Source organism: Penicillium robsamsonii, assembly GCF_028829455.1.
Source record: "Penicillium robsamsonii strain IBT 29466 chromosome Unknown utg000002l_segment0_segment0, whole genome shotgun sequence".
Taxonomy (NCBI): domain Eukaryota; kingdom Fungi; phylum Ascomycota; class Eurotiomycetes; order Eurotiales; family Aspergillaceae; genus Penicillium; species Penicillium robsamsonii.
In genome coordinates, this window is record NW_026643220.1 from 1810192 (window position 1) to 1834668 (window position 24477).

General features: G+C 48.7%; 8 protein-coding genes across 8 annotated transcripts; 3 read left to right on the forward strand and 5 right to left on the reverse strand.

Annotated features, from left to right (window-relative positions):
* Positions 1-54: 54 nt before the first annotated feature.
* Positions 55-2463, reverse strand: N7447_003936 (MDR family MFS transporter; the record flags this gene model as incomplete). Its single annotated transcript, XM_057228211.1, has 13 exons — positions 55-268; positions 321-496; positions 555-662; positions 718-848; positions 906-1016; positions 1074-1080; positions 1135-1299; positions 1363-1578; positions 1630-1699; positions 1770-1784; positions 1837-2141; positions 2188-2252; positions 2307-2463. The coding sequence occupies 13 exons, from the start codon at positions 2461-2463 to the stop codon at positions 55-57; spliced, it is 1740 nt and encodes a 579-aa protein (XP_057087552.1).
* A 458-nt stretch (positions 2464-2921) lies between these two features.
* N7447_003937 (uncharacterized protein) lies at positions 2922-4541 on the forward strand (the record flags this gene model as incomplete). Its single annotated transcript, XM_057228212.1, has 9 exons — positions 2922-2970; positions 3026-3066; positions 3116-3201; positions 3252-3270; positions 3319-3387; positions 3438-3539; positions 3581-3917; positions 4014-4356; positions 4430-4541. The coding sequence occupies 9 exons, from the start codon at positions 2922-2924 to the stop codon at positions 4539-4541; spliced, it is 1158 nt and encodes a 385-aa protein (XP_057087553.1).
* Positions 4542-6922: 2381 nt separating this feature from the next.
* Positions 6923-7986, reverse strand: N7447_003938 (F-box protein; the record flags this gene model as incomplete). Its single annotated transcript, XM_057228213.1, has 2 exons — positions 6923-7423; positions 7489-7986. The coding sequence occupies 2 exons, from the start codon at positions 7984-7986 to the stop codon at positions 6923-6925; spliced, it is 999 nt and encodes a 332-aa protein (XP_057087554.1).
* Positions 7987-8392: 406 nt separating this feature from the next.
* Positions 8393-10272, forward strand: N7447_003939 (GMC family oxidoreductase; the record flags this gene model as incomplete). The annotated part of the gene is made up of 3 exons (XM_057228214.1): positions 8393-8471; positions 8534-9257; positions 9309-10272. The coding sequence occupies 3 exons, from the start codon at positions 8393-8395 to the stop codon at positions 10270-10272; spliced, it is 1767 nt and encodes a 588-aa protein (XP_057087555.1).
* Positions 10273-11587: 1315 nt separating this feature from the next.
* N7447_003940 (MFS transporter) lies at positions 11588-13250 on the reverse strand (the record flags this gene model as incomplete). The annotated part of the gene is made up of 2 exons (XM_057228215.1): positions 11588-11912; positions 11983-13250. The coding sequence occupies 2 exons, from the start codon at positions 13248-13250 to the stop codon at positions 11588-11590; spliced, it is 1593 nt and encodes a 530-aa protein (XP_057087556.1).
* Positions 13251-14025: 775 nt separating this feature from the next.
* Positions 14026-15747, reverse strand: N7447_003941 (uncharacterized protein; the record flags this gene model as incomplete). The annotated part of the gene is made up of 3 exons (XM_057228216.1): positions 14026-14937; positions 14991-15134; positions 15181-15747. 3 exons carry the CDS (start codon positions 15745-15747, stop codon positions 14026-14028), a joined length of 1623 nt encoding a protein of 540 aa, XP_057087557.1.
* A 925-nt stretch (positions 15748-16672) lies between these two features.
* N7447_003942 (Carboxylesterase type B) lies at positions 16673-18782 on the forward strand (the record flags this gene model as incomplete). The annotated part of the gene is made up of 5 exons (XM_057228217.1): positions 16673-16983; positions 17050-17341; positions 17412-17603; positions 17661-17871; positions 17932-18782. The coding sequence occupies 5 exons, from the start codon at positions 16673-16675 to the stop codon at positions 18780-18782; spliced, it is 1857 nt and encodes a 618-aa protein (XP_057087558.1).
* Positions 18783-19732: 950 nt separating this feature from the next.
* N7447_003943 (uncharacterized protein) lies at positions 19733-21895 on the reverse strand (the record flags this gene model as incomplete). The annotated part of the gene is made up of 9 exons (XM_057228218.1): positions 19733-19877; positions 19952-20291; positions 20350-20607; positions 20682-21002; positions 21065-21306; positions 21363-21465; positions 21515-21562; positions 21629-21698; positions 21764-21895. 9 exons carry the CDS (start codon positions 21893-21895, stop codon positions 19733-19735), a joined length of 1659 nt encoding a protein of 552 aa, XP_057087559.1.
* Positions 21896-24477: the final 2582 nt, after the last annotated feature.

A 24477-nucleotide genomic window follows, 5' to 3' on the forward strand; every position in this document is an offset into this window, starting at 1 on the left:
CTCATTGAGATATTTGAGATATTTTGGGTTGCACAGAACGGTACCCCAACTCCTTTAACTAGTCTGGCTTGAGCGCCTTTTCTCCGTTATGGGCGGCTGTCCGTCGGGGTTGTTGCCCGCTCTAGCCACGTTATCATCATCTGGTACATTATTTTCTGTGTCCGTTTCTGGCTTCCTCTTCATGTTGATATTCGATATGAAAAGTGCGAACACCAGCGAGAGACCGCTTGCTGGTACACCAATAACATAGACAATCGAGAGGGACTTGCTGTAGGATGCGTTAGGTCATTATCCATGGCGACGAACACGAGCAAACTCACACATAGGCGCGTACGACGTTGGGGACTAATGCGTCTGGAACCGCACTGTAGATAGACAGTGGCGACTGCTCTATCACCGCGAAAGGCGCATCTGGCGCGTATTTGCGCAAATTGTGCACAAGTTCCGACGAGAAGATCGCTTCGGCGATGGCAAGACCAATCGTTCCACCGAGGAACTGTAAGATAGGTATCAATATAAGCATCGGGGGCGAGCTATGAGCGTGATAGACGCACCTGGCAGAAGTTAACCATGCCAGTCGCCTGACTGATCAGCTTTGGTGTGTCATTGAACTCAGCCTGCATGGCAAACAGGATATTCTGCAGAGTTGTACCGATACAGATCTGTCATAAGGCTTTTATCAGAATGACGACGCGATATATACGGGAAAGTACTTACGCCGACGAGGATCTGGTAGCCGATCAAAGCTCCATTCGAAGCTGACGCTGTCACAGTGTACATTAGTCCAGCACCGACGGCGCCAAAGATCGGTCCACCGACAAGCCATGGCCAGTAGCGGCCAGTGTAACCTGTTTGTCAATAAATATTATTGGTCGTCCGACTCCAACGGAAATCATAACACTTACCGACAATTTGTCCAGACACCACAATCGAGATGACGACGGACAGCATAAGCGGGAGCAAGTCCACACCACTCTTTATCGCAGAATGATGACGGCCTGCTTGGTAGTAGATGGCTGTATATATGGTTAGCCGACAAATTTTTGAATCGGTCAGGCTGGAGCGCGACGAACGGATGTACTATGGTAGAGCGTCAGTAGCTACACCCACAAGCGTAAGGAGGGCAAAACGCACGTATGTGAAGATCAGATAAATGAAGCGGTTGAATATAGCGAAACTGCAGATGGAGTAAATGGGGAGGCCGCTTTTAAAGATGGCCAATGGGACCATAGCCCGATCTCCCATATAGCGCTCCCAGAAGATAAATGCAACAGTCAGCACGAACGCAAGAACAAGACACTGGTACAATTCAATCAGCGGGTCTTTCGAAGGTTTGACAAACTCGGAATGCATAATACATACGATAATTACGTCTGCGCTGCTCCATGCCTTCTCATTTCCGCCCCACTGGAGGCCTAGAACAAGACTTGTGATGGCGCCGAGACTGAGTATAGCGCCAATCCAGTCCAAGGCAGATGTACGCCGCAGCATGGTCCTGGGGGAGCCATCATAACCTTCGGATCCGAGCGGTGGTGGAGCGTCGAGGAGCAATGTAATCGCTACAATAGATACGCCGCCCTGGGAGAATTTAGAAGGTGGCGTCGGAAATAGCAACCGTGACTGACGTACGATAGGTAAATTGATGTAGAAGCACCACCGCCAGGTGACGTGGTCTGTAAGGGCGCCACCTATGAGAGGTCTAAGGTGATAAAATTCAAATGTTGGCTCAATTGCACACCGAATGGATAGGCAATGGGTTGTCCTCTTACCCAATGATCGAGGCACTGAAATGCGATCAGTAGTCTGTCATCTTTGCTAAACTTGCACCGTACTTACAGCGCGAATACTGATTCGAAGAAGCTAAAGAGTGTCGGTCGATCCTCTAGCCGGGTGGCCTGAGCCATTACTTGGAGGATACCAGTGAGAATGCCGGCAGCACCGACTCCAGAGAGCGCGCGTCCGCCAATGAGGGTGTTGACATCCTGGGCGGCACCGCTCAAGGCAGAGCCAACCTCGAAGATTACCACAGATGCTATGAGCACATATTTGGCAGGGTAGACGCGAAGGACTTGAGAAAAGAAGAGGATGAAAGCGGTCTGCGTGAGGACGAACGAGGTGGCGACCCAGCCTTGTTGGGTGAACTACAGCTGTTAGTCCACGAATATCAGTCTGTTCTGTATAACTCACCGCATTGAAGTCTGATGCGATACGCGGCAGAGCGGTGGATAGAATAGTTTGATCCAGCGCGATTACTACATTTTTCATTGTTCAGCCGCGCGCTCCAAGATCAGGTTCGGAGAACATACGCAACAGGGCTAGTAGCATTGCTGAGAATGCGATGCATAACTTCTTGCCTGTCAGCAGATGGCTGTCGTCCACATTCGATGGTGTCACGATCGGTAGCTCGTTTGCGTTCTCGAACTCGAGCTCAGATTGTCGGGAAGGCGTCGCATCCTTGGCCATGGTGGTCTGAAAATTGGCGTGCTTACAGGGGGTGATTGAGGATAAGACCAGAGGTGTTGAAGTTTATGGAAAGCGAAGTGCACGAGATAGGGTTGCGATAAAGTATGGCCTTATGAAACTGGCATTGCGGAAAACACCTGAAAGAACGCCAAGGGGGTCAAAGGGCCAAAGCGAACGCCAAGGTCTCACCTAAATGTGCTGTACAAAGTAGGGACTGACAAGGCGGATCGGCCCGGTTAACACCGCTAATCCCCCGGACTCCATCTGACCTCCGCTATAGATTACACAATAAATTAGGTGGAATTAGGTGGTATTGTGTTGCATCCTCGTATTTGTGAAACTTCCTGTGAAAATACATGTTCTCATTAGCACTGTAACGCACATATAAAACGGGACGCGCCGTCCTCAAATCCCAATCCAACGCAGCTTAGGACCCCATCTTGTCCCTTCCTATGACCATGCGTCTAAAATCGATGAGTAACAACATTGGTCGTCGTCTGATACATAGTAAGCCGGCAAAGCCGAATCTTGCTTGCATCGCCGTGCTCACTCTAGCTTGTAGCTCAGCGACGTAGGTCACCACTAGCTTTTGCCTTCGACATCGTGCGCGACTAATTCCGCTGTTTTACTGAACATTACTGATCACGAATAGGATGGCGTGCTCATCCATGAACCCTCCGTACTTCCGGCGGCAAAGCGTGCTCTTGCAATACTGAACGGTGAGAATAAGCAGGGAATGTAAGTCATAAGCCATATGAAGCGTGAACAAATGCTGAGCAGCGCGGCAGGAAAATCCCATACATCATGGTGCGGTCGTATCGTCTTTTGATTTGCATTTCCTAAAACTAGTGGCAGATGACAAATGGAGGAGGTTCGACCGAAGTGGACCGTGTTGCGAGATTGAGCGCAGAGCTGGGCGTTCCAGTGAGCGTCATTCTCGCACTCCGTTAGCCCGCATGTTAATTGTCTTTCAGGTATATCCAAGTCAGATGGTTCAGTCACACACCGTACTCCGCTCGCTTTCGCACAAGTACGCTGACGAGCCGGTGCTTGTCCTGGGTGGTATCAACGATGCAGTGCGCAAGGTTGTACAACAGAACTCGATGTCTGCGTCAAGTGTGTCGCGCGTGCCCGTATCCCCACAGTACATGGCCCTGCCTTCCTCCACCTTTATCACAACAACCGTGATGCGAAGGAGCACCTGGCCATAGTCATGGACCCTGCCCAGCTCTCTGCTGGACCCATGGTTGCTCCCCCCGTCCGCAGCGCCTCCTTGGACTCGGTATGGGACGAAGAGACGACCATGGACCGACTCATCCGCGGTGCATACACCGGTCGCCTCGCCGAGGATGTGCGGACGCCCTCTGATCCACCATCAGACGCCTCCAGATTGATGGCCTCCGCCTCCACTCTTCCTCCTCCACTCGTGCACATTCATTCGGAATGCTACACTGGTGAGACAATTGGCAGCATGCGCTGCGATTGTGGCTAGCAGCTCGACGAAGCCATGCGGCAGATCGCCCAGCCAATTACTATTTCCACGGCTCCAGGTGTCTCGCAGACCATCCCCGGTCGTGGAGCAGTCATCTACCTGCGCCAAGAAGGCCGGGGAATTGGCCTCGCATCCAAGCTGCGCGCATACAATCTCCAAGACATGGGGCACGACACGCTTTCGGCGAACCTGGAACTCGGACATGGTGCTGACGAATGCACCTATGAGGTCGATGCGGCCATCTTGCGCGACTTGGGTCTGATTGAGCCCCCCGGAAGTACCCTAAACCCTAGAACGGGCATTCGTCTCCTGACTAATAATCCGGCGAAATTGCAAGCGATGTCCGCTGCGGGCATCAACATCCTCGACCGCGTCGAGATGGTCCCCCCGCAGTTGGCGATGTGACCATGACCACTCCAAGCACAGTGCGCTCCACAGTGATCGCGAGTCTGGTGCTACTATGATTGGTGCCAGCGCGGCGCGGGGTGTCGATCTCGACAAGTATATCAAGGCTAAGGTCGAGAAGATGGGCCACATGCTGTCCGTGCCTATAAGCGTTAGGAACCGAGGAGACAACGCAAAGTAGAGGAAGTGCCCAGAACTCCAAAAATACTGTACCTATTGAATATTTATAAATTTTCGAGGACTGCATTCATGGCACGGCCACTCCAAGAGATCCTAAGTCCCTGCAGTCTTGTCATCTACTATTTTGGAATGATATTCCATGGCCATGCCTCTGAAGTGACGGGCTGAGCGATTCGCTAGGCTGACATCCATTTTTTCATTTTAAAAAACCTGCATTTTCAATGAGGAGTAATTACGAGGCAAGTATAGAGGAATCGATACTTGAGGCACAAATCGAATTTAAAAAATATATGACATGACCAAGCCTATTCTCTGAAGATCGATGTCTGAAAGCGGATCATTCATTTAAATATCCCGGCTCCTCCTCCACCGGAAGTTATACAAACTTGGAACTCGAAAGATGGACAGAAGCCACAGCTCAGCGCGCGAATATGATCTCACTAGAATAGCATAAGGTATCACTTCTATCACCAGCTGTATGCCCAGAATTAACGATTGATATAATGTGACTAAAAACAATCAACGAGCTCCAGACGAACTGGATCTGGGTTCCAAACTGGACCGACTGTTCATATGCGAACACAGCTGGAAAGATAGTTCACATCACTCGGAACATTAGTTTGTCGTCGGGGCCGACGAAATCAGTATTGCATTTCAGAGCGGGAGATAATGACATTCGATTTGTGATTGCCCGGTACTTCGCGGCTTCAAAAGCGCAATTCCCTTTGCGCGGACGGCTCTTCCAGGTTTGACGGTTATTGGAAACACCGAGGGCAAGGAGGTTGTAGATCTTGCTTCTTCCAGGAATTCCACGGCTTGTGTGAATGCAAGCATATAGTTCCCGACCGGATTGGCTTACGATGTCTTCATGTAAGCCAGGCTCGGGATCAAAGCCCTCCTGGACTGAACGGACATTCTTTCATAGATCAGCGAGCGAATTACTCCTACAACCCCCGGCCCTGCAGTTACACCGTTCGCCTACAAGATGAAGACGCTCAATGGCAATATTCCACTGTGGAATTTGCGTCCGCACTCTATTCCCATGCCCGAGTCAACGCCATCCGTTGTAAAGTCAATCAGAGCATGCGACAGTGCGAACGAGGCCAGCGATTGGACAATCTTCTTTGCAAAAAACCACTGTCTTCCCCTCCCTGCGAGACTTTGATGAGATAAGCTTTGGAGGAGCTCCTTATGGTCTCGGAGTTGAGGCATGTATCCGTAGGTGTAAGATGTTGTTGTCCCTGGTTATTGCAACCCTGAGGAATTACTTGGACAATATGTGGTTTTTTGGGCGATTCTTATTTTACTACCCGTTTATTACACAGTGAATAATCGGATGGAAATATTGCTATTGAATTGAATGCAAGGGCCTCTAGAACAGAAACTCCCACCAGCCCTAACTAGAGAATCCCCGGTGAGGCTCACAGGTGGCACCTATAGGTGGAGATTCGGCCTCCGTGCACATGTCATGCAAAAATACTGGGTCGTGCCTCCAATCCTCGTAGAGGGCCATGTTCCTGTTAGATCCTTCAAGTTCTGGAGACGTGTTACAGTCTATTCGACATCTCCAATGTATTCAGGGAATGGAAAGAACTCCAGACTTCAGAATGAGTAAGTATATCGGTATATCCATCTGTAACTTGAATCAAGACTCACGATACACCAACTGGAGCCACAGAGAGCTGTCCACTCGAATTTGAAGGAGGGGATACCGGAGCATCTTAAGCTCAAGCCCGAAGCCGAAGCTGCGAGGCCAATAAACGTGGGTGAGATTCGAAGAGAAAGCATGACTTTGAATATCTTCAACCGATACTGGATGACTTACAAATCAAAAGAAACTTCTCGGAGCACTCGAAGGAGGATGAAGCTCTCAAGTATAAGCTACGATGTTAATCCGGTCTCTATGAGGAAATACTCCAGGAAGCCCACATGTTAGCCACTAGTTTCAGGTCCTGGTCACTATTTTCTATGTTAAATGACATCTCACCGAACTTTAACCATCTGATCTGTTCCTACCCTGGCAACATAGGCAGTTGATCACATCGGGGGCTCAAACCTTGAGCTATCTATATACAGGGGTCAGCTATCAGCAGGTTCGATTAACCTGAATCCTACATGTGAGGTTTTCGCCGCATGGCTCTTTGATGCTAGGATGTACTCGTCACATTTGATGTGATAGTCTATCGGGCATATTTACGGCGATCGGCCGAAGCCCGACAGGAACGAGGGAATGAATGTTGACATAGAAATATCCTTCTATCATAGAATGAAGTGCAAAGTGAAGAGTTGTGTCTTATAGCATGCTTCTGGAGTGAGGGTTAATCTTCGCTGGATAATCTGGAGGACCGTATGTGGAGTTGAGCAGAGCGTTCATGTCCAATATTAAACTTGGGCCCGGTCCTCCGATTCCAAAGAAAATCCACCCGGACTTGTCGGACTTGTTATATTGAAATCAACTTCTCCGTCCCACGATAAACGTGCCGAAGGACTATAAGACAAATATTCTGCTCGCTCTTCTTGAAATGCAGTGGCCTCACTCTTCGATTCTAGGATGTACTTTCTTCTTTCGTCAAAATCCAAACCATGTTCTCCATATGCCGTGATAATCTCCTTCTGGGTCAGTTCCGCAGTAGTTGGGGGGCTGTCGTTCCAAGAACACTGAACCACCGAGCCTGTATAAACAACCAAGCCAAACTTGCTTATGATCCGATCGAACTCATTACAGATATTCTTCTGAAAGCTCCCTTGAAATATTACCGGCACTTCAGTAGACCAATACACCCGTACTTTGGTAAACTCTGAGAAATGAAGCGTAAGCAACAGCTCGAAGAGCCTTTCCATCCGAATACCATCATATCCGGATTCTTGCTTTTTTTTATCCAGCTACATATAGCATATTAGCAACCCGGAGCCACGAAATCAGACTATGGTGTGGGTTGGAAACTAACCGAGATACTAGAGCTTCCGGCACAATCACCCATCATTCCCTGAGAAACATAGAGAAGTCCAATATCCGAGATGGGAGGTTGTTGGACTAGCATCTTGCGCCAGCTTGCGTTCTCTCGTACAAAGTGAGCCATAGTTGAGCCGTTTTTGGTCATGATCAGGTCGGAAAAGTCGAACTTGTAGTAATCCAGTCGGTTCTTAGCAGGAAAGATAGAAGGAAAAGTCTCCGCTAAGAGCGGGTTGAGTATCGTTTCTTTCACCCCCCATTCGGAATCCTTGATTGGAGTGAAAAAAAGGGCCTTTTGGATTGACGGGGACTTGCTAATCAGGTTCACCCAGTTGTGACAGACTCGTTGAACAGAAGTGAGAAGCGTGCGCATATCCACCCGAGCCAGAATCATCTCCAGAATTTCTGCTGTATCCAGGACTTTGTCCATTGCCGATTTTGTCGAATGGATAGTAGTTCCGTAACTTGGACATTCTTTAACGCCACTTGCCATTCTTCCTGGTTGGGATCTTGGCTTCTCCTTCTGACGCGCCCTTCGACGTGACCTGTGATCTTTTGCGCAATAGACGGTTTGGGGGCCGTTTGTGAACTTAAGTAGGGATCTTCTTAATACTGAAATGTCCCACTCTGTGCTGTGAAATACATCCCCGGCCATGTTCAGTGACCCGCCCTGAGCACCCTCACAAAGGAGAATTGCGACAACCGAAAATCCAGTACATCGAGATGGCTTTGCATTTCTATTTATGTGCTCACGCATTCTGTTTGATTGAGATCCAATATAAGACGATCAAAAGCGGGCAGTAATCCCATCGGCAACAGATTGGCATCACCGCCCTCAAGCCAACCTCATTGACAACACAAAATCTAAAGCTTTGCTCAAGGGGTGAATCCAAGATACAATGTGGCCGTTTTCAACATACCCAGAGAATACAGCTGGTGATATAGCTGGAAAGACGTTCGACTACATCATTGTCGGTGGTGCGTCTCACTCCCCCCTGAGCAAAAGCCATCAAACCAACTAACCCAAAATCATTGCTTAGGCGGTACAGCTGGATGCCTGATTGCGCACCGCCTTTCCGCCTCCCCAAACGTCTCAGTTCTAGTTTTGGACAAGGGTCGCGTCAACGCTGGGATTCTCTCGCGGATCCCACTACTTGGCATCCTGCAGAGCGGGGTCGTCCGCTACCATGCCGAACCCAACGCACACTTCCGCGGGCGGCATGTGCAACTTCTAGCTGGCGAAATGCTGGGTGGTACCAGTCGCGCCCACTCCATGATATGGAGTCCCGGCGGTCGCCCCGAATTCGACGGCTGGGCGCGTGAGCTGGGGTTGGATGAATGGAGCTGGGAGAAGGTAGCGCCAGCTTTTGAGCGGGTCGAGAAGGCGATTCAACGCAAAGGGGCGGGCGATCTTGGGTTTATGCCGTATGTAGATCTGGCGATGGAAAGAGTAGGACTGGGTGATGGAGGGGGGAAACGAGGCACCCAGAGATATACCCGCAGCGAGGTCTCGGTTGATGCAGATGGGCACAGAGTCTCAGCGTTGACCGCGTGGCTAAATAACTCGGTTGTGAATGAGAGGAAGGGGCGACTGACGGTTTGTACAGGCGTGACAGCGACCAAGCTCGAGTTTTCGGATGACGGAACGACGGTTACAGGCGTATGGATTAATTCTGGAGGGGTTGCAGACATTTTGGTCGAAGCTCATCAGGAGGTAATTCTTTGTAGCGGCGTATTCGGCACGCCCCAGCTGCTAATGAAAAGGTTGGTCGCACTTTCTAGAGAGGCTCACTTCGTCATGCTAACCAGGTACAGTGGCATCGGCACCAAAGAACATTTATCCGCTCATAAAATTCCTGTGGTGCATGATCTCCCTGCAGTGGGTGCGCATTTGACCACCCACATCCTTGTACCAGTCATGACAGAGCTCCCACTCAAGCACACGCTGCATATTATTCAGACGGTGGCTATCTTATGGCAGTTTTTGCTATGGCTATTCCTCGGCACTGGAGTACTTGCATCTAACGGTCAATGGGGCGCCGCGTTTTTGCACTCGGATTCACTCAACGAGACAACAATGACAGTAGTCCCACCCGAAGACGGCGATAAGGAAGTGACAGACCTCGAAATATTGATTGCCCCACTTAGCACACTGATCGAGCACGGTGTCCCCGGAGTACCCTGCATGACATGGTACGCGGCTCTTGTGCAGCCTCACACTACAGGCAGCGTCGAGCTTTCATCTAGCGCTGATGTGACAGCGCCCCTCAAGATTACGCTCCCATTGCTGATCGACGCCCGCGACAGCGCGCGGCTGCGGAAGGCGGTGCGCTTCGCTATGCGGTTGGCGGACGAGTTTGCGGGGCCGGAGGTTGGGTATCCATACCCAGCACCATTGACTATGGCTCCCGGGATGGGTTTGGAATACTTAGATGGTCTTATGGACAAGAACAAGAGCAAGAGTGACAAGAAAAGGCTTACAAAGGCGTTGCCACCACAGAGGGACGCTTGGAGAATTGTGACTGATACGGAAATCGATGAGTATATAAAGAGGCTGGTGACAGGAAGCTATGATCCTGCTGGCACGTGCCGGATGAGTCTTACAAAGGAGGAGGGTGTAGTGGATCAGAGCCTGAAGGTATTTGGAGTGCGCAACTTGCGAATTGCAGACGCAAGTGTGCTTCCCCGATGTGGGGGTGCCTCGATTTCGGGGTCCATTTATATGATTGGGGAGCGGTGCGCTGAGTTTGTCATGCAGCAGGATAATTTTCCTTCCTAGATATGCTGGAATACTATTTCCAAAATTTATTCTTAATATTCCTCACCACCATGGACAAGTCTAAGTATGAAGAGGAGAGGATTATTTTCTGTTTTGACTCCAAGGAGTACACCGCCATTATTGCTGAGCGAAATAAGGACCCAGAGGAATAAAAGGCCAACTGTCAGAAGGGACTACGTAGAAGCGCAAGGTGCAATGTGAGATATGATTAATTAAAGAGTTGAGAAAGCTGCGTTCTGGAGACTATGAAATTTGACACCAACCTTACCGTCGAGTATGGTTACCGGTTACCCTGGATGTCAAGCCTTGGGGTATGTGCTCCTGAGGCTAACTGCCTAACAGGGTATATCATCATTTTGACACGGAATTAATCCTGGATTTAAGGGCAACTCACGGGATGATGAATGCTTCGGTCTATTCATCAGGGCGGTTAAAAAGCGTATCATTTTAGTAAATGCTTTCTTTTTACTCTCAAGATCTAAAAGTCCAAGGTGTGAAATAGCCGTCAAACAGAAAGTACTCCTCCTTGGAGCCACCGGCGAGACTGCCACTTCCATACTGAAGGGTCTACAGAAATCTGGTAATTTCGTGAGTTGCAATAACTGTCTAGAACAATTTCGGATGACTGGCCCTATTTCTCTTCCTCTCGTGGAATATTGAAGTATTGGTGCGACCAGCTTCCATGAATAAACCATCTGTCCAAAACATCCAAGAGCAAGGCATCAAGACTTGGGGCATAGATCTCGTAGAGTCGAGCGATATTATGTCTGCACTGTCTGGTATTGATGTTCCTATCACTGCCATTGGACCCGGCGACGTAATGCAGCAAAAAAGGCTACTTCAAGCTGCAAAATCGGCAGGTACCAAGCGAATAGTTCCATGCGCTTGGTCGCACCTCAGGAAGATATTTCTCATTCCAATGCAACGATCGTTCCATGTGCATCGGACGAATTGATCAATTGTTCCGTATCGAAATGGAATGGCGATCAAGTTGCCTCATTCGTGGAGATCACAGTCCATCGGCAACTGAGCGATCAATTCCTCAGGTCTATGCTAATTACAGTTCGGTAGCTTGGCAATCTCCACAGACCTTAGGTAATATTGAGAAGCGGAAGGCCAGTTCATAAATTATGCATTATACCGTTGGTCTCAATGGCACAAACAGCTCAGGTTCAATTTGGACTCGACCGCCCTCGACTGATCTGGATATTCAGGCCATGGAGTGCAATTTCCGTTGGCCTCACCACCCATTTATGTGCAAATAATCTGATATCTAATATTACATACATCTATATACAATCGTCATGTTGATACCTCATGAACCATCTTCCATATTCGAGATATCCGCTGGGGTTGCAGAGTTGGTCTTGTCGCGTTTGGTTATGGTTCGAATGACAAACATTGTCGCGATGCCAACCCCCAGACCAGCAAGGCCAATGCCCATGTAGCTTGCACCGCGATAACCTCGGAATGTGTCCGTACCACCGCGGTTAACTTGGGTTTCGACAGTCCCAGCAAGCCCAAGCCCAATCGAGATAGAGTAGTTCACAATCGTGTTGACGAGTGAGGCAGCAAGTCCTTGATGCTCCCGTGCCATGTTATTGCTGAGGATAATTGTCCCGGATGGAAAGGACATGTCCCTGATAGAATATTAGCTCATTGTAGACACAGCTATGTACTCAGTAGAGCATGGGGGAACTATATACTTACATGCCCCACGGGGTCAAGATAGAAAGGACAAATGCTTGGGCCCAGTATGTTTGGTGAACAGGCAGTGTGGCCAGGAGGATTTGGCCACCTGTAAATGCAAGCATAGCCGCCAACATGATCGCACTGGGAGGTACTCGGGCCAGAATAAAGCCAGTTGTCACTGCAGCGATTGCACCAGACACAGCCGCCGGTGCGAACTTCGCCAGCGCCAAAAGGGGTGCATCACCCTTGATGACTTCCATAAATTGGAAGAAATAGAAAACCACAACTCCAAAGCTGGACCAGCCAGCAGCGATACAACCTAGTACCCACGCAACCTCCTCGGTGAAAACATCCCGAGGCAGTAAGGGACATGTTGCGTGGAACTCGACCCACAAAAATAGGGCTAGGCATAGGAAACCGACGATCAAAAGAACGTAGACATAGACGGTCGGCCAGCCGACAGTTGGTCCCTGATTCCAGGAGAAATTAATCAGAATAAGGGCGGCGACACCGAGGGAGCCCCCTAGTAGATCACATTTGACCCACCATGGGATTTGAACCGATACTTTGGGGGGCTGCGAATCGGGGATAGCGAAGAATCCGAGGACTGAGAATGCTATGCAAACGATTCCCATGATCCAATATCCCCATGGCCACCAGGCACGCTCTGCTAGTAGAGCCGAGAAAGCACCTCCAACGATAAATCCTCCTGGTGCTGTCGCGCCGAAGATACTAAACGCCATATCCTTTCGAGGGCCAGCTGGGTATGTGCGTCCCAGAATAGCCAGGGCGTTTGGTAGCAGAAACGCCGGTCCAATTCCTTGAAATGCGCGGCAAATATCGAAAAATATTTGGTTCGACCATACCGAGAACCCTCCAAGGATAGACCATAGTCCAAACCAAGCGAAACCACCGATAAACATGAGTTTATGCCCATAAAGGTCCCCTAGCCTTCCTGCAACCAGAATGAAGGTACCAACCGTTAGGCTGTACGCGGCTGCGTACCAACTTAATTGGCCGGGATTGGTGACATGGAAGCTGTCACCGATGATATGAAGGGGAACAATAGCAATGGCAAGGCCAGACTGTGTCATGAATTGGGCAGCACACACCACTGCGATGAATATGACCTCATGCAAGAAGCTTTTTGGTATTTCCATCGCTGATTGGTTGGTGATCGCTCGAGCGAGACCTCCTTGGTGGGAATTCGAATGTTCAGCATCAGGATCATAGCCAGGTGGCTCATTTGAAGATTCTTTGTGGAATTCTCCTCCCTCGTCAGACATCTTTGCACGCAAGGTCTAGCTGTATAGAGAGATCAAGGTGTTGAAGGTTTGCAAAAATCTGCTGAACGGTAGAGGTGGACCCGCACGGGTTCGGAGATAGGAGATCGGGATTACGCCATCAGGCAAAATTCACCCCAGCAGTATTGCGCTAAGTTATCCAAAAATAAATAAGGTAGGCAGTTAAGCAATTTCTACCTTTGGAGCCTCAGTGACCAACCGAACTCTGGTCGCTGAATAATAACTTTTCTTGTCCCTCTGTGAAAGCGAAAATATCTTCACTAGATTCATCTCGCAAAGGCTTTGCAACTTTCAAACTCGAGGCTTATCTCCCAATTCTTACACTTATGGATTTCCAATCACCCCTGGCCACACGCTCGTCAAAATCAAAGATTCCTGCATTGATTCGTCTCATATATTCAACAGTATCGGGCAGGAGACAATCTTCCCACGTATTCCTGGTTCCGACAGCTCTGCGGTGCCTCACACTGGTCCAAGCAAAACCAGATGAATTTGCTCTTGTTCTTGGCGCCAGCAGCGTGGGATCACGACTTTTTAACATAAAACCTTCAATATTTCGTGTGATAACCATCAAAAGATCGTGACATTGAGTGTGTCATCGCACTTTCGGCCCAGGATGCAGAACCCGACTCGGAACAGTCCGTTCCGGTTCCGCGTCAAAAGAAGTGCCCGGTTCCCATTATGCAGCACGAAAGGGGAAAACTAGAATGGATGTAATAACTACGAATCAATCTAACGGACTGCGAGGGCCAAATCTTTAGGCCGAAGATGCCTGGAGCTCTCGATACTCCCTCAACGCAGGAAGATCATGATACGACACATGGTAGATGGAGAACGGAAGTACTTCCAGCAATCCAGCTGCCGTATCAGCGGCTTCGCCATATATTTCCACAGAATGGAACATTCCCGGGTCCACGATGAGAAGATCCATCAATGCTAGGGCTTGTGCCAGTCCCCACGTGTTCCCTATCGTCTGGAGACACTGTATTACCCACCGCCGCTGTGGATCAGTCGGTCCCTCGACCATGCCGGCAATGACTAAGGGCCAGAGCATCATAAGGCCACCCAGGTAGCTCTCTGGTGGGAGTATAGGCGCATCTGGGAGCACCTTCGAGTTGCACGCGCCCAGGTAAAATGGGACACTGCGGCAGATGTCGGCACCTAGGCGACGGATGGTCGACCGTAGAGACATGCAGTATAAACGAAAGTCGTCGGATACGGAGGTAGGCGAGCGGTTGGATAGCTTGTGGACTTGGGATAATATAAGTTCACTGACAAGAATGCGTGCGCAACGATAGTGCTTCCAGCAATTAGCAGCCCAAATGTCTGGATAGATGTGGTATTCATCGTTGTAGGGTCGAATTCCGTGACAGCGGCGTTCGAAAGAACGGTCCAATGGCATGATTGCATAGCTAGTATACGTAAAGTCAGGTGGCAGAGCGGCTAACCAGGCAAGAAGGTCTGCTTCGATGGCACAAGCCGCACTGATGATCTCTTGGGGATCATTCAAGGCTTGCGCATGAATACTTGCACGCAGATTCGACAAATTGCCGATAATTAAGATGATTTCAGTGCCAAGGGCATAATTTCTTGCGGGGGTTATATCGAGTGTTACACATTCCAGTAGCGAGCTGGGTACATGCACATCGCGCTGGAGACAACTGATGATCTGTGTATGACTTAGCGTCTCCTTCATGGTTCTAGGAATTCTTTCTCACGCACGATCTGATATCTCACATGCAGAAAAAGCCGGATTCCTACGTCACTTTGCAATTGTGCAGCCCCCCGGTGTTGTAGTAGAGCTGCCGCTCCACAAATATGATTCATCCAGCCCTCGATGCCCTGCGGAGCTCTTGACATGATGATCTACGGTATTTAGGTTATTTTCTTGCGGTTGGATGGGGGTGCTTACTTCATATAATGATAAAAGAACAACCGCACCAAGCGTCTGGTCCGTCTTAGCCTCGTCGGGATTTGCGAGCGCCTGATTGACTAACTTCAGCGCAGATCCATATTCTTGAAGTGCGGTGTGTTTTAGTGATGCGACTCTTCGAACACGCGAGAACATGGCGCTGGCAACCGCGTCGATGCTGCATTGTATAGCCCGTTGACCTAGTGACTCACTAGAATCCGTGAGAAATTTTGTCAAAATGTCGGTTGCTAGAAAACTGCCGGAACTGGCGTGGGACTGGAGGAAAAAGCAAACAGCCTCCTGCTTTGAAATTGTCGTGTTGGGGTGTGTCTCAACGGGACTTTGTCTAGCCTGGTGCATACAAAATGTGTGCTCAGGATCGGAATGGAAACCAAAGCCTGTAGATACATGTTTAGTTGTCACGGAGGATGGGTAAATTCGTCCCGGGAAAACGGAACGAGGCGATCGGGACGCCATTCGGGATCTAGATGAAGATGGGGTAGAAGCCGCAGAAGACTGAGAAGAACGCGCCTTCCGCGCGACAGATTCAGTCTCATCGCGGAACATTAGCGAAAGCTCATCGCGATACCCAAGGCATTTCCGGTTGGTTCGAGTACATTGCCAGCAGACCGGTCGGGCCTGGTCACATCTGATCTTGCGCGAGCGGCAATTCCCACAACCTTTACTAGGTTTACCACCATATACCATGGTGTCAACTCTCTCAGTGGAATGAATAGATTCAATGAAATGCTAAAAACTATGATGACGCAGTCCGTATTAAAAAATTTAAGGAATCAAGAATGATGGGAAAGTCGAGGTGGTGAAAATAAGAAGCTTAGCCCCCACGACAGGCTGAGATTAAACAGCTAACCCGAATAGGAGAAAGAGTGGCTCTGCGCGTCCATAAGCAGTGTTCTGGAGGTAACTAAGCTCTTTTCAAAAAGCTTGGACTTTTCCGCCAAAGCTTGAGGCTTTAGTGGCATTCACATCCTATAGTTAGGATATATGAAGGGTACTCATATCGGAGAATATGTAGTCGAAGCAAACAGCGCAAGAAATAATATACAATAAGTGGAATATTCGACCTGGTAATATCACCAACTGAGCTGACGGTGTGTGTTAAACCCAAAATGGACACAGTTGCGAGGGCCAGTCAGATGGGAACTCGCATGCATCACCCAAAGGCCCCCGGGTCCGCTTCTGGCTCTAAAGTCACGGGCTCGCTACTAAACTCAGCCATAGCCACGTTTTGTGGCTGACTCTGTGGATTCTGCATGGTTAGTGGCCAATCTGACGCATGAAAGAACTAAGCTTCCTGAGGCTTATTGGCTCGCAATATCTGCTATAAATGCATTATTGTGATGCCTGAAAGTTTATGTTTTGTTGGAATAAGGAGATATTACTGAAACTCAATGAAGTCTGGACTAGTATAAAGAGCCGAAGACCTCGCAGTGCCATTTTTGTTTTTCACCTCCATTCGTTCATCCCAACCATGAAACTGCCTTTGACGGCTCTTCTGCCAGCTTTTGCGGCCGCAGTATCATCCTCGCCTTCTGTCACAATTGATGCTGGCACAGTTCAAGGTGGAAGATGTAAAGATGGTCAAAATGCAGTATTTTACAAGGCAATCCCCTTCGCTGAGCCACCTATCAAAGCACTACGCTTCGAACCCCCAAAAGCCTACACGAAGAAATTCTCTCACGGCAAATTGAATGCAATTACTTCGGCCCCAACCTGCATTCAATTCTCGGATGACTTTACCCCGCAAAAGCTGAATACATCTGCACTTTCATCTGAAGACTGGTAAGTCGTAAAATCGTGCCTCGGACCTCTCAGATATCTCATCCTACTAACACACCAATTTTACAGTCTTTACTTGGACATTTGGGCACCGTCCAATGCCACCAAGGACTCGAAGCTCCCAGTCAAGGTTTGGGTCTACGGTGGCTCGGAAACAGAGGGCTCTATCTCGGATCCTTTATATGATGGCTGCAACACTGCAGAGGCAGGTTCAATTCTTGTCTCAATCAACTATAGAATTGGTCCTCTTGGATTTATGGCCCTTGAGACTGCCGGGATCCACGGTAACCAGGGAATTCAAGACCTCCTTGTGGGACTAGAGTGGGTTCGCGACAATATCGCGGCCTTTAGTGGAGACCCGGTATGATAATTTGCATCAAGCCATGATCAAAATTCGAGAGATCAAAGCTAAAATATGTGTTCTAATCTAGAAAAAGGTACTTCTATTCGGCCAATCAGCCGGTGCTGAGAATGTATACATCATCGGTTCTCTTCCCCAAGCGCCTTCTTTGATCAAGAGTATCATCTCGGAATCGGGGGGTGGGAGGAGGCTAGTTTCAAATTCAACCCAGCAAAAGGTGGGCGCATCATTCGCTCAAACTCTAAAATGTAGCTCTAGTGACGTAAGTTCACGGGTTTTTCAATTGCGATTTAGATGGCGGACACTGACATCCTTACAGAAAGCGTGTCTTCAGTCTAAGACGGTTTCCGACTTATTTACCGCGTATCCAGCGGATACTTTCTTAACCCAGGGGATTGGATACTACGGGGGTGGATCTCTCAGTGTCCTGAGTCAGGGGACTCATAATTTTTATCCCTATGTTGACGGAGATGTCATCGATGAAGACCCCTATACTCGCGGAGTACAAGTCCCAGCTATCTTTGGATCCAGTATGTACATGATTATATGTGCTCTACGCCATAAAATCTCGTTAACCAGGCAATCTACAGATTCCAATGAGGCCATCGTTTATACTTTACAATGGGCCGCCAAATACCAGCAAAATCCAACGACATCAGTATACAAAGAGTTCCTTCGCAGCAATTTCGGCAATGCCGCCTCACTTGTTGGAAAAGTCTATTCGCCATCATTATTCGAATCGGAGGCCAAAGCCATCATCGCAGCTTCCAGTCAGTTTGCTCGGCTTGGCTACAACACAACCTCGCTCGAAATACTTTTGGCTATGACACAGATCATAACCGATTCCAGTTATAGATGCTCGGCATGGTACGGTGCAGCACAGGCCGCTCGCAATAATATTGCCGCATGGACATACACATTTTCGCACAGTCCTACATGTCCATGGCTGTTCGCAATTGATAATAGTAATGTCGGTTTGTTCGGTGGCGCTCACAGTGCTGAAATTCCCTTTGTGTTCGGTAATTTGGACAATTCATATCTTCCCAATGGGACTTGCAATTCTACATCGGCTGAATGGCATCTCGGCGACCAGATGATGGACTTGTGGACTGCAATGGCAGAAAATGCTGAGCCATCAACTGAGGAGATTAAATGGCCGCAATTCCAGACCCAAGGGAGGAATCTTTCTACTACCGGCTTGATCTTTGAAAATTCAACTGTGACTGGTACAATCGACTACACCGGATGTGATCTATGGGTCCAAGTCAATGCGATGCTGTTAGCAAGCAACGCCACAGCCACGGGGACATCCACAAAGGCCAACGGCGATCCTACTTTCTCGCCGTCCTCCATTCCAAGTAATGGGGCAACGACCCTTCTGTCGAAAACTGAGGGCTACCTTGTGTTCAGTGTGCTGTTCCTGGGATTGGCTGCATTTTAACGGAATTTGTCTAATTTAGCAATCTACTTCTCTTTCGCTTTCGTTCCCTTCTTTTTCCTCAATCTTGGGCAGAGTTGTGTCTAATTGAGAGGTCCCAGTAACAATTTCTTAGGTCGTGGATGATTGTGGGTTGTTGTTATGGCCTCCTTCAGTACATATATATAAATCAGGTTGCCCAAGGCAGTTTGGCTTGGCAGATGTGAACAGCGCGAAGTATGTTTACCTGTTCAATTTCCCATTAAATTAAACGTTTCTAACAGCCAAAGTCGAATGCCCTAAAGTCACCCCACTGATATGCCCAAAAGGATATTCATAAATTATTTTGAAACGAATCTTAATGCCAGTTCGAGACTTCCAGGCTTTTAAGTGGTCGGAAATGCTGGGCTGACCAATGGAACGCAAGGGCGTATTAAATAAGCAAGCTATAAATCAAAAACAACGGCAAATTAGAAGGCGCAGAAGTCTTGTTTACAACATGGAAAAAAGCATGAAACTTGTTTCGTGGGGTAAACTTCCGCTTCTTTTAATGCTAGATGTGTTGGAGCCTGCCGCCCATCAGATGAGCTTGAATTATACATCTTTTCCAGGTTTACCGAGTCACCTCCGTATGTATTCTTGTTTTACGGGGCTACCCGTCCGGGCCGCTAAGAATAGCCCCACACACCCACTGGGTGGGACACGGAGGACTTTAAAATAGTAAACAGGCGTTTTACCAGACTTATTGCACAAGTTCGAGATGGACAAGTATTCCATTCGTATCTGATTATATTGCTTGAGAAACATATTAACAACTGGTATTAGACAACTTTCCAAATCCCCCTTCCTGCGCAAGGCCGAAAGTGAATATTTATACAACTTAGCCAACCTCATAGAACCTCCCCCTTTTCCACTGCAACATGTCTAACCAACAGGTGCGACATGCCAAAAGATCACAATAAGCGAAGCCTGATTCAAGCATCGTCGTCCGTGATTTTCTCGGTAACGGTACCATCCTCTTGAACAAGAACCTTGTGCACATTGAGGGAAGCCTTGACAGGGTTGGGCTGCTGGTAAACCCACTCCAACTGTTCCAGAGTACGGCCCTGGGATTCGACACTGTAGTAGCAATGGTTAGCATGAGATAGATCTGACATATGAGATAATTTCAATAGGAGTCGGTGGAAACATACCAGAAGAAGTACCAGAAGGCGGACTCGACAAAGTCCCAGCCGACGAAGATCCAGAAGTAGTTGGTGGAAATGTTGGCAAGACCAATGGGCGTAGCGAACTGACTGATGAAACTGATGCTGGACACCATGAAGCCAGACAGAGCCAAACCCTTGGAGCGAGTTGTGGTCTCTAGGGCCTCAGCGGGAATGACACCCTGAAGGGGAGTATAGGTGAACGAGAAGACCACATTGAAAAGGTAGTAGAAAGCGAGAGCTGCCTGGCCCTTATTCTTGCCGATGGAACCGGTATTGGCGACTTCTTGCAGGATACCGGCGTTGATAGCAAGGGTAATAGCACAGGCTATATGTTGGTTAGTCAAGTTGGTCTTGATGAAGCTAGGGGGAAAGATGAGACTCACCAAGAGTACCGAAGATGAGAACAGGGCGACGGCGCATTCTGTCGCAGAAGTACACGGCGGTCAATGCACCCACAGCTGAGACAATAGAGTTGACGAGGTTAAGCAACAGCTGGGTGGAGCTGGACTCGTATCCAATAACCTTGAAGATAGTAGCGTTGAAGTAACCGAGACCGTTTCCGGACCACTGTCCGAAGACGGAAATCATGATGACCTGGGCGAAACGCCAGCGTCCACTCTTGGTCGTGACGAATGGGCGGTCTAGGGAGTTGGAAACCTTGGTCAGTTGCTGTTGCGATAAATGATACTGAATATCTCGAAAGTACAAAACTTACAATCCCACCATCTCTTGTCAATACCGTCAATTCGGATACCTTCCCTCATTTCCTCAATCTCAAGGCGGACCAAGCGGGCGTTGGGGTTACCATTGCCGTGATATTTGACCAGGAAGGCTTCAGCCTCTTCGTTGCGGCCGTTGGCGATGAGCCAACGAGGTGACTCGGGGATGAACCAGACAGAGCAAATGACAATGATGCAGGCGAAGCACTGGCAAATGAAGGGAATGCGCCACTGCCAGTTGTTATCAATCATCTCGGTACCGTATGTGAGAGCGGCGGCAGGGATAGAGCCACCGAACCAACCACAGTTGTAGAGGCCTATTCTAGCGTTAGGACTGCTGTACAGAATTTCTCTTTTCCAACAAGATCAAGATACTCACCACCGGCACGACCACGCCAGTGAGGCGGGGAAATTTCGACAGCGTAGGCAGGAGCGGAGACGACCATGACTTGAATGCCGAGACCGAGAACGAATCGACCGACGACGAATTGAGCCAGGGTCATGGCGCTGGTAATAATGACGGATCCAATGATAATAACCCATGCGCCAATGAACATACACTTGCGACGGCCAAGTCTATCGGAAATGATAGCACTGATAGGAGTGCAGACCATAGAGCCACTGGGAGGAATTCATGTCAGTCGCCGTATTATGCGTAGGATAGAAAGCAAGCATACACGGTGTAGAGTGAAGTAACAACGGAGACCTTGGAGCCGTCCATTCCGGTCTTGAAAATAGCTTGATAGTGGTCCATGGCGAGGATAGATCCCATCAGAGATCCTATGTTAGGTTAGTAAATGCCATTTTTCGAGGCTGAGAAAATACGCACCATCATAACCGTTGGCACAAGCGCAGCAGAAGGCGACGAAGATACAGACTGTAATGGTCGCATCAAATGTTAGTGCCTGAATATTGCTACATGAGTCGAAAAGTTGTCACTCACAGTACAAGTGGATGGATTCCTTGCTCCATCTTTCGATCTTGGTCTCCTCAAGGGCAGTGAAGAGATCGGCCTGTATTGCTCGGTCTAGATCAGTATTTCGCCCGTAGATAATTGAAAATCTGGGAAGTCACTGACATTAAGGACCTCCTTGGTCTTTGCGCCGTGACGCTGCTTGGTATCTCCATGACCAGTGGTAACTTGAGTATGGTGTTCGGTGGCAGAGGAGATGCCGTAGACCTCCTCTTGGGCCTTCTTTTCGTCCGACATGATGTGATCCCGGTATAGGAATCGACGATCTCGGTAGATGATCCGGTCAGTGATAGACGGGACTGGCGCGATGAATCGTGAAATTCATGAACAGCGGGGCGGGATGTGGTTCTTATAATAATGTTGGAATTCAAATGTCAGATCGAGTAATTAAGAAAATTGACTATAATCCATTTTAGGAATTGGGTCGAGTCTCCGGTTCCCCAGACTCCATTTGCCTTGTGACCCCGGCACCCCCTGTTCTCGCCAGTAATAGGCGCCTGTAGTTGGTGGCTTTTCCAAATACCTCCGCGTCCTGATTGGAATCGGGACATTCCCCAATCATACCATTAATCCCCCACCATGCTTGCCAAATTTCGATTCACGCATTGAAAGAAATTAGGGTCTGATACCTGGATGATCGGCCCTGTTTCCCGCTTAGAGAAACTAGAAACTTGTTCGAAACGTCAAAGCAGTTGGGGCCAGAAAGCCCCTTTTCCAATTTATCTAGCTAGTCTCAATGCAAGCACACGGAGGGAGCCTCGCGAGCCTAGAATTCCAGGCCAAATACTTGCTACAATGGTATTAGACCAATGTTAGGTACATATTCACATGGCCTTGACAAGATTGCTTAATTTACTCGACACACCTCTTAATGTGTGTGGCGACGTGCAAAATGTATTATTTAGGTGTTTAGTCTATTCAAGCTTGATTAACTTGACATGTATTTGCCATCTAACAAGGTCGTATGTTCTAAAAATGACCATTCGCATGATACCTTCAGAGAATTCTATATTCAATTCCTTCGTCTCACGGGGGAAATATGTGGGAAACGTTGCACGGAGGCCATTGTCAGCGCGGAGCTCACTCCGTGTTGGATGCTTCACGGGTTCCTCCCCCTTCCCCCACAATCCACTAAGCTTTTTATGGTCGACTTGACCTGTTTTGTTAGCTGTTGCTCTAGCCTTTTCTCTTAGATTATGGTGGAAATATGCCATTCTTTCGATTATTACGCTTCATTGAATTTCGGCCCGAATCTCCCATCAACTGTACCCCGGAATTTCCACTGGATCTAGGCCGTGCGCTGCGTTAGGTTTAGACGAACACCAAGACAAAATTTAAATGCATCTCAACTCGCTTGACAGAGCGCCATTCTGACGGAGGTTGGACCGAAGACGAGAAACAAAATCACAGCCCCGGGCCGAACTGAGAATTACTAGAGGCGACACTTCCGAAACGGAGATGGTCACGGAGATGGGTCACTGATTTTAGCCACTCATACCTTTGGACGGAGAACTCCCCAGCGAGTAATTACTCGGGGTCACCCGTGATGTCTTGGCAGCTGGACTGACTGGAATCATTAAAAGGGGGTAGGTCCCGCCAGAAGGGTGGGGAATCGGTACGAGACCATCTACCAACCATTTCTCGGAATAAAACTCCCAAATCGCTCAGCGCATATCAAAAGACGTTGTGGCACTAGAGAGTGAGTCCTGGGGTCGGTCCACTCGGACGAAAACAAGCTCGCAGGGGACAGCTCCCGACAGTCGTCGGGAATCAGCGGGCCTCGGCCCATTTTTCGAATTGTCGGCCGCCACGATTGGTCTTGGTATATATTTCCATTTGGCATCTTGCCGAGAGAGGCAACCAACAACATGTTTATGTTCCAAGCGTTGTTAGGAGTCATTTTTGCCATCTATACTTGAATGCATGTCGCTAAGCTGATAGGATATCTCGTTATGCCAAATGAGGCTGAGACATGAGTCAATATAGCTTTTTTTCTTTACTGTATGGATGTAGGATATATCGTAATTAGATTCGCGCTTGGAAATTGTCGACATCCTGCTGTTTGTACAGACTATGAACCTCGTATATCAAATCCCGGAGAAGTTGGACTAGTCCGTAGGTATATTGGGCTAATGTAAGGCCATGCATGTTTAAGATTAATTCCCAGGCCGTATACTCCGTACGGAGTATGGAGTAACCATAAGGTCAAGCCTCTTTAGGCATCGGCACCGCGCTATGGAGCTAGGCGTATATACACGCAGTTGACAGGTCGATCAAAAATTCCCAAATCTCCACCTGTGTATTTTATATTTCTCACCAACCCGAATTAAGACAACAAACTCTATCATGTCGAAGCAATATGGGCTGGTCAGCAAACCAAGACGGATGTGCCAGTGTTCTGCTCCGTACGGAGTACGCTCTATTAGTCTCCATGGCTAAAGGGATCTGCCAGGGATGACAGACAACCCCGGAACTCTCCAATCGGCCGTGGTCACAAAGTGTGATCAAGTCTCTCGTAGAGTCATCAAAGTCCGAGCGTTACTTCCCCTGATCCGTGTTGGAGTTTTTTTAGGCTCATCGAAGAGGGTGCCTCGCTCTTTGATGCTTTAGAAACAACCAGTCTCCCCCTGTGATCAAAGGCCCATGCACACCGACCTTTTTCTCTCGGGGCTCTCTACTGACTCTCCCTCCCTTGAAACAACCATCTTCCCAGTGGAAGTACCCTGACCGTTGCAGAATTTCAACAGTGAACCCCCAACAAACTCACTCCGACCATCCCAACTTGCAATTCACACCCCGCGTTCAGCGATATCCTACAA